We start from the raw sequence: 8,138 nt of genomic DNA, 5'->3' as shown, positions 1-8,138 counted from the left end.
TCTGATGTTCTGTATCTCGGAATTCAGGCCAACTTATCAATTCAAAATTAACTTGGTCATCTCTGCCATTAGTTTAAAGCGCTTTATCCTATTAAGAGTGATAAGCCACTGATAACTATGTATTTAATGATAGAGGTGAAAAGTCACTGGTAAAACATCAAAGTACATACAGCATGCCCTTCTGAGTTACCATATCTAAAAAGCCTAAGGGGAAAAATAATCACACCTCTCCACTTTACATCACAACTTCTGGCTGACCTGTACACCCTTCAACTACACTACAAAGAAAAAAAACCTAGGTTTCCCACAGAGGTAACCACAAAATGCCCCACATTCAAGTGAAACAACAAGTACACCACACGAACTCTCCCAAGAGTTGTGATCAGCTTCACAATTTTATGGCCTAAGTTCTGTAGTCTTGAACACAGGCAAGCTTTCATACCAAGAACTCTCAAATGCACTGCCTGCTAATGCAGATTCCCACTATCAAATGCCACACTCTGAGGAAGCCCAATCTGTTCCGAGTGCTGCCAATTCTGCCTTCCTCAAAATCCCTGAAAGGCTAGGGCAGTTAAGTGTGGTTTTGGGGTTCTGGAACTAGACTTCCAAGGTTCTAATACCAGTCTAGCATTTACTTGTTGTTCCAGGCCCTGGCTGGAGAAGGCAATGGCACCCCACTCCAGTACTCTTGCCTGGAAAACCCCATGGACGGAGGAGCGTGGTGGGCTGCAGTCCATGGGGTCGCTAAGAGTCGGACACAACTGAGTGACTTTCACTTTTCACTTTCATGCATTGGAGAAGGAAATGGCAACCCACTCCAGTATTCTTGCCTGGAGAATCCCAGGGACGGGGGAGCCTGGTGGGCTGCTGTCTATGGGGTCGCACAGAGTCGGACACGACTGAAGCGACTTAGCAGCAGCAGTAGCAGCCAGGCCCTGGCTCTCCTCTTGGAAAACCTTGTATTAAGAAATAAAATTATACATACATATATATAAATATTTCTATACAAATACTACATGTAATAGTTAAGTGGTTTAGCATTCAATGACAGTATATACGCGAGGAACTTAACAGAGCTACTATGTGTTACTCATTTTAACAAGTATTTATCTTGACTAGCATTCAATCAAACCAGTCTGAGATATTCCTAGAACAAACAATGAAACTAATTTCCTACAGATATAGGACTCTAACATTTAATAAAGGTGGATGTAGAACCTTAAGCAGTTTCACTACCATTTTCCCTTCAACAGACTGTTACACCCTACTAATAAAATGCATGTGAAAGCCTCTTAAAACATTACATGCAGTTATTTTTAAGTTTTATGGAATGATCCTGGACCATCAAAATCGTTTCACAACCTTTAAGTTAGGCATGAAATATTAACTTCTACAATCTGCTTCCCAAACTGTCCATCTCTTGGCTATGGAAACCTAAGTAACCTGATGCCAAAATCAGATAGGGTCACACACAAGGGAAACTGTCATAAAAAACTAAGTCATCATTTGCTTTCAATACTTCACACTTCATCCATCTTTTGACTAGCCTGGAAATGTCAAAGGCACTAATTTAAAAAAAAAAAAGCTCACCATACCTCACTAAGGTGGCTTCTCAGGTGGCATTAGTGGTAAAGAATCCACATGACAATGTAGAAGACTTAAGAGATGTGTGGGCTGGATTCTTGGGTCAAGATTCCCCTGAAGGAGGGCGTGGCAACCCACTCCAGTATTCTTGACTGGAAAATCCCATGGAGAGAGGAGACTGGCAGGCTACACTGCATGGAATCTCACAGTTGGACATGACTAGGACACACACACCTGCCTCACTGCTACAGCATTCCCGATGATGGATTTTAAATGCATCAAAAGTGCATGGGGAAGGAGAAGTAGGTAGCCATAACTCCTTCAGACAAACACACAAAAGCAGTTTTATAACCTTTTATTATCAATAACAAACAGCTGTCTTAACGTCTTTGCCAGACAGCTGTTAAAGGGTGGGTGGGTGGACACCCTTAACCCTAACAAGGAAAATTCATATTAAGCCTTTATGTACAAGCAAATTAAGAGCTCTTTTAAGTGTCCAAAGCTATTAATTAGTTTAATTGAGGCATTAAACTAATTGCGCATTAACATTATCTGAATAACCAGGAACTAAAACGTTCAAAATTTTTCTAGTACAAAAAAATTAAATTTGCTTTAGTAATAAAAGAGCTCTGTCAATATACACAAACTATATACTTCAGACATTCACAAAAATGTGAGCAGAAGGCTTATCAAAAGACATTTAATACAATTGGTTTGCAACAACCCCTGGTGGTCCACATCTACAAAGATATCCAGCCCAACCCACCCCCCTCCAAATCCCACCCCACAGAAAAGCACATACTTACCAGAATTTTTAGCAAGTATGGTTTGGGAATTTTTTTTTTTTAAAAAGGCCCCTAGGGCAAGTTATTTACAGTTTAATTGCCACTGTCAACTGATCTGGACCTTGATCGGGACCGGGACCGGGACCTCTGGCGATCCACAGATGCTGGAGACTTAGATCTACTTGAAGAACCACGTTTCTGGCTCTTCTCAGGCACAGGAGACCTACTAACAGAACGAGACTTGCTCCGGCTCCGACTCCGGCTCCTGGACCGGCTGTAAGACTTGCGACTCCGGGAACGAGATCGGCTACGAGACCTCGAGGAACTCCTAGTACGGGAACGAGACCTGCTTCGTGACCTACTAGAAAGAGAAGAAAAAAAAAAAAATACAAAACTAAGTAGCAGACCCCACAAATCCCTTAAATAAAACTATGACTTAAAAACATTAGAGATACCTGTGCCTTTTGCTGCCTTCAATTAATTTGATTTTTCTCCCATTTATTTCTTTTCCAGAAAGTTTTTCAATAGCATTCTTTAAGTCACCATAAGAGGCAAACTCAACTACCCTATAAAGAAAAAACACACTATTTGTAAAGTTACATGTATTTCTTGCTGCTGCTGCTAAGTCGCTTCAGTCGTGTCCAACTCTGTGCAACCCCATAGACGGCAGCCCACCAGGCTCCCCCATCCCTGGGACTCTCTAGGCAAGCTCACAAACCATTATCAGTCTAGTTTAATTACTTTTTAAAGTTCATTTTACTATTGTTATTATTGAACAGGAAACCTCAACCTCCAAACCGTGGACATCTTAAGCCACATAATTCAATGGGAGTGAGGAGCTTTCCTGTGTACTACAGGAGGATCAATACCATCTCTGACTCTACTTTAGCCACCTGGTGCAACGAGCTGACTCACTAGGAAAGACCCTGAAGCTGGCAAAGACTGGAGGCAAAAGGAGGAGATGATAGAAGATGAGATGGTTGGATGGCATCACGGACTCAATGGACATGAGTACGAGCAAACTGCAGAAGACAGCGAAGGGAAGGGAAGTCTGGCGTGCTGCAGTTCTTACGAGTTGCAAAGTTGGACATGACTTAGCGACTGAACAACATGACCTCTACCCACAAGATGCAAACAGTAACCTCAATTCTGACAACCAAAATGTCTCCAGACACTGCCACATGTACCCTGAAAAGCAAATTCAACCCTGATTGAGAACCGCTGCATTTCAGGATGTCCAAATTTTGAGAACGCTAACATTCACGGTACAACTTTAGAACATTTTAAAAGGCTCTCATACGCCAATACATACTCACCCCTCATTTAATTTAGGTCGATGTGCATCCGCAAAGGTTACTTCCCCAGCTTGTCTCATGAAATCTTTGAGATCCTTAACACAAGATGATCGAGTTAAGCAGAGAAAAGGAAACGTGACACACAAACAACCACAATGTATAAAAACAAGACTACTGAAAGAGAAGATGTTAGATAAAGTACAAACATGGTATTTATTTACCACACTTGTAGTCTATCGGAATTTTAAAATAATATATGTCAGGGCACGAAATAAGCAAATAGCATATTGCTTTTAAGCAAAATGCCAGAGGAAGTTTAGATTTTAATATTAAAGTAGTATTAGTCTATACTGAGCTCAATACAAAAAGAAAAAAACAAAACAAAACAAACAAAAAAACAAAAAGAAACAATACATATTTTTAAAGTCAAGACTAAACTAGAAATTTTATATTTAAAAACAGAACATTTACAAGACACCAGTTATTTTGTGCCCCATATGTCATTAAAAAAGTTTACTTTACCTTTATTATTATTTCCCTAGGCTAGTCAGGCAGCAAACCATTTATCGGTCGGAGAAACCTTCATGACATATGCCCGACTGGCTCTTCGCCACCCACTTGAAGGACACTACCCAATCGATGGAAGCCTTTAATCGCACAGCCCTCCCTATTAGCAGACTATTGGCGGATGCAGACAGGTTCTACTCTTGTGTAGTTACCAAGGACCACTTTACTGCGATCAGGATTCCAACGACCACCTAATTTCGAATCTTTGAACTCTTTTCGACCAGGACCTCTTATTCGGAAGCGTTACAGGAAGACAGCTCTCAACTTAGGGATCAGATCACGTTATCAGCGCTCTGGGATCGCTGCAACCTGGCACTTCAAGAAGTGCACCGATTACGTCTAGACCGGCAAACACAGATCTAGAGGTGGCCAATTGATCACTGTAGGAGCTGACTGGCAAAGTCAACCAGGCCCAACCAAGAGTGACCAAGACAACGATTAGGATAACCCACAGGCACTCCTCGTCATAAGGCCAACGACACAGATAGGCTGGCAAATAAAGGGTTTAATATTTGGTTAAAATTGATTTTTAAAAACAAGAAAATATATCCTCAAAACATTTACATTCGATCACTAACATTAAAATTTGAAACATCCCCCAATTACATTTAATTAAAAATTTAAAATTACAATTAAAAGTCCATTAAAGATAAAACTACTTTTAATAAAACATTAATAAAAACATTAACTACCCACTAATATTTAAAAAACCACATCAAAATATCTCAAAACTGTGTTTCAACAAACCTGCCAGCTGACTCTTGAAGATAAATTCTCAACTATAAGCCGATTTTCTGTTCTTACAGGTGGAGCATTTCTGAGGAAGAAAATGAGTACTCACAATGGAAGAAATGCAGCAGCGTGCACCTATTGTGTTCAGTTGTGGGCAAGTTCAAGCAATCAGGTATGACACGTCATTCAAATGACTTCCACCAACAGTTTCTGCATTATTTTAGGACTCACCCTTATTAGAAACAGTAAACTAATACATGAATGACAAAACTGATTATACACACACAGCAAATCACTTTTGCTAATAACTTTAGAACACTAAGACTCCTGCAGTAATGCTTGCACAAAGCAGCCATCCACCATTCATCACATACCGTCTATCATTTCGAGGTCTGCGACTACTAAAACGGTCTGAGTAGCGTCCTCTACCTCTTCCACCTCGAGATCGAGCCCTAGCATGTTCAATTGTAACCCTACAGGAAAGGAAGAAAAATCTTCATTATCCACTTTAAGCTACATAAGAGATCTATTTACAAAAACACGTAGCCCAATACCTAGCTTATCTTTAGAGTGCTAAGTCATAAAACTAAAAATAAAATTATCACCTTTCACTGCAGAGTTCTTTTCCATCAAGTTCATATACAGCATCATCCGCATCCCTGGGATCTTCAAATTCCTAAAACACAAACATATACATAATGCTTAACACTGCTTTAAAAGTCTATTCTACAACACATTAAAACCACTAAATGCCTGTGAAAGAGTATGTTAATGACAACAGCATATAGATTAAGCCCAATCAAAAAGGGACCGGAAATGATTTCTCCAGCCCGGAGTGAAATTCTTTTCTCCTTTAAGAAAACTGACTACCTTAAGAATGCATGTGTCCCAAACATACTCTATTGGGACTCAAAAAACTCAAAAGCACTGCTTATAACAATCTTTACCCACTAACAATAGATATTTCAACCAGTTGTAAACACTTACCACAAAACCAAAGCCTCTTTTCAGATCAATATCTCTTATTCGTCCATACCCCTTGAAGAATCTTTCCACGTCTTTCTCCCTGGCCGCCGGATTTAGCCTCCCGATGAATACTCGACAGCCACTCATGTCCGGCTAGTACTTTCTGTCAGGAAATAAATTCAATTGAGATAGTACCAGTGAATGTCAGAGGAATGCCTGGTCAAGGGACCAAAAACATAAACAGCATAAAATAAAATGTTTACCCGGTGATGTTATAAACAAGATTGCCAAGAGTGCCTCTTATTAGGCCGGGTCCCTTGCAGACAAAATTAAAACTCGGCTCCCAACACGATCCTTCCCTGGGCCCAGACCGCAGCAACCGCAACGCCCACTGCCGCCTCTGGAACTGCGCAGCCGCACACTGTCCCCGGCTCTTCTGGCCCCCTCCCATCTGCCGCAGTTAGGAAAGGCCGAGAAGTGCGGGCGGAGCCGACCCCGCCCTCCGCAAGGCCAGCCCAATGACGACGGGCTGCACGCGCGTCGCCGCCTCCCGGGAGCGTCACAGCGGGTGGAAGCCGGAACCTCGCGACGCCACCGCCGCGCCTGCGCAGACGGCGGCGGGTGGCCGCGGAGCAGCCACAAAATGGCGGCCTCGGAGCCGGCGGGGGGGGGGAACCACGCGTGCCAAGCCCCCCGTTCCCTCCCCCTCTCCCGACCCCACCGCTCCGGATCACTGTACCCACCCTGGGACAGCCCCGACCACACCCCGAGCAAAGGTCTCGGCCCACTACTCCCGGGGTTCAGACAGTGAAATAAAAAGGCAGGGAGGGGCGCACGACCCCTCTGTAAAAACGACCCTGCCCAGGACCGCCCTTCCACCTTCAGGTCCCCTCACACAATACCCAAAGGGAGACGTGCCCCAGCGCCCACCTCGAATAAACTGCGCTCATTGGACGCCGTCCTCCGCACAGAGAGCAGCCCTGACCACTCGCGATCTGAGCGGCCATGAAGAAGCCTCGATCCGAGAAGCCTTTCCCTCAAAGTGAGCCACTCACCTACCGGACAGGATCTTTGGCAGCTGAGACACAGAGAGGTCCGTAGTCTGCGATAGAGCCGGCCGCCTCCCCGCAGACCAGGACTCAACTCGTCTACGTCTCTCCACAACTGACGCACTTAGCTGCTCTGGCGTCCCACAAAATGGAGGGCGCGTCCCTGCGTCACTTCCGGGACCGCCCTTGACAACACCCCTTGGGTCGGGGGACAGAGGTGTCCGCGGGGCGGGGCCTCTTTACGGTGCTGGCCCCAGTGACCCTGAGTCGAGGTGGGCGGGACTGAGGGGCGGGGTGTGGTATGGGCGTGGCCGTCAGGTGCTCGGGGCTGGGAGGCCATGGTCCAGAATGTTCGCACCTCCTAGGCAATGACGTTCGGTTCATCATTACTCCCCCATAAAACTACCGTAAGGCAAATGGTCACCTTTTTTATCTGAACTTTTTTTTTAATACCCGAAAGAGTACTGGGTGAAAGGAACTGGGGCTTTGCAAAATATGTCTGACCATCTCTGACCCCTTGTTCCTTAGCTTCCTGCATAATGTTTTTTATAAAAGAAATCAGTCTTTCAATTGCAATTATTCTCTGCATTCTGTGTTGAATATGGAAGCAACATCTTGTGAATTCACTCACTAAACATTATTTTTGCTGCAATGAGAGTAATCTGAAAAATATTTTCTGGGGTGAAAAACAAGAATAACGGTGCTATCACCATTTAAAAAGTTGCTGCTCTTAGGCCGAAGTGGTGTGATTTTCTTCAGTATTAATTTTTTAATACAGTATCTTGACTTATTTAACGTTAAAAAGTTTCTGACTTCTATAAAGGTAATTGGTCTTGAGTAGTGCCTAGTGACTTAATCTATTGTATTTTAAACCATTTGTCTTCTGCAGTGATTGTTTCTTCTGTGAAAACTATTGAATAAGTCTCCCTACTAGATTTTCTGACCAGCTTCTCCAATAAAAAACGTCATATTTCATGAGTAGAATTACTCTCCCTTCTATGTGATCCAGCGGTAGTCTGTGTACACCCCAATAATTCCTTCAACACTGACATAAAGAAGATATGTGTTATTCATGTTTTGTTTTCCAGAAATGCTTAGCATAGAAAAGATTCAATATTTGTAGAACTGGGTTTACATTAGCATTTTTTTCTCAAGTGTTC

At 43.1% G+C, this 8,138-nt stretch overlaps 1 protein-coding gene across 7 annotated transcripts; it reads right to left on the bottom strand.

Annotated features, from left to right (window-relative positions):
* Positions 1–1,923: 1,923 nt before the first annotated feature.
* Positions 1,924–7,135, bottom strand: SRSF5 (serine and arginine rich splicing factor 5). Of its 7 annotated transcripts, XM_027552274.1 has the most exons (9): positions 6,860–7,128; positions 6,193–6,245; positions 5,951–6,092; positions 5,569–5,639; positions 5,338–5,436; positions 4,979–5,048; positions 3,686–3,759; positions 2,825–2,935; positions 1,924–2,730 (listed from the first exon to the last, which is right to left on the bottom strand). In XM_027552274.1, the coding sequence occupies exons 3-9, from the start codon at positions 6,074–6,076 to the stop codon at positions 2,463–2,465; spliced, it is 819 nt and encodes a 272-aa protein (XP_027408075.1). In that variant the 5' UTR covers positions 6,077–6,092; positions 6,193–6,245; positions 6,860–7,128; the 3' UTR covers positions 1,924–2,462. The 7 variants fall into 7 exon arrangements, 6 of the variants coding, with proteins under 6 accessions (XP_027408075.1, XP_027408076.1, XP_027408079.1 ...); XR_003512817.1 differs by having other exon boundaries at positions 3,686–5,048; positions 6,193–6,380; positions 6,985–7,135; XM_027552275.1 differs by lacking the exon at positions 6,193–6,245 and having other exon boundaries at positions 6,985–7,132.
* Between the last annotated feature and the right edge of the window lie 1,003 nt (positions 7,136–8,138).

This window comes from Bos indicus x Bos taurus, chromosome 10 (genome assembly GCF_003369695.1).
Source record: "Bos indicus x Bos taurus breed Angus x Brahman F1 hybrid chromosome 10, Bos_hybrid_MaternalHap_v2.0, whole genome shotgun sequence".
Taxonomy (NCBI): domain Eukaryota; kingdom Metazoa; phylum Chordata; class Mammalia; order Artiodactyla; family Bovidae; genus Bos; species Bos indicus x Bos taurus.
The sequence above is the reverse complement of the archived record's forward strand: the minus strand, read 5'-3'. Positions and strand labels throughout refer to the sequence as shown.

Bases quoted from the DNA above. Each gene is read 5' to 3' on its own strand.
- SRSF5 (XM_027552275.1), bottom strand. From the start codon at position 6,076: ATGAGTGGCTGTCGAGTATTCATCGGGAGGCTAAATCCGGCGGCCAGG. The intron at 5,437-5,568 runs GTGATAATTTTA...CCTTTCCTGTAG, and splicing joins AAAGAACTCTGCAGTGAAAG to GGTTACAATTGAACATGCTA. The intron at 2,936-3,685 runs GTGAGTATGTAT...TTTTCTTTATAG, and splicing joins CGACCTAAATTAAATGAGGG to GGTAGTTGAGTTTGCCTCTT.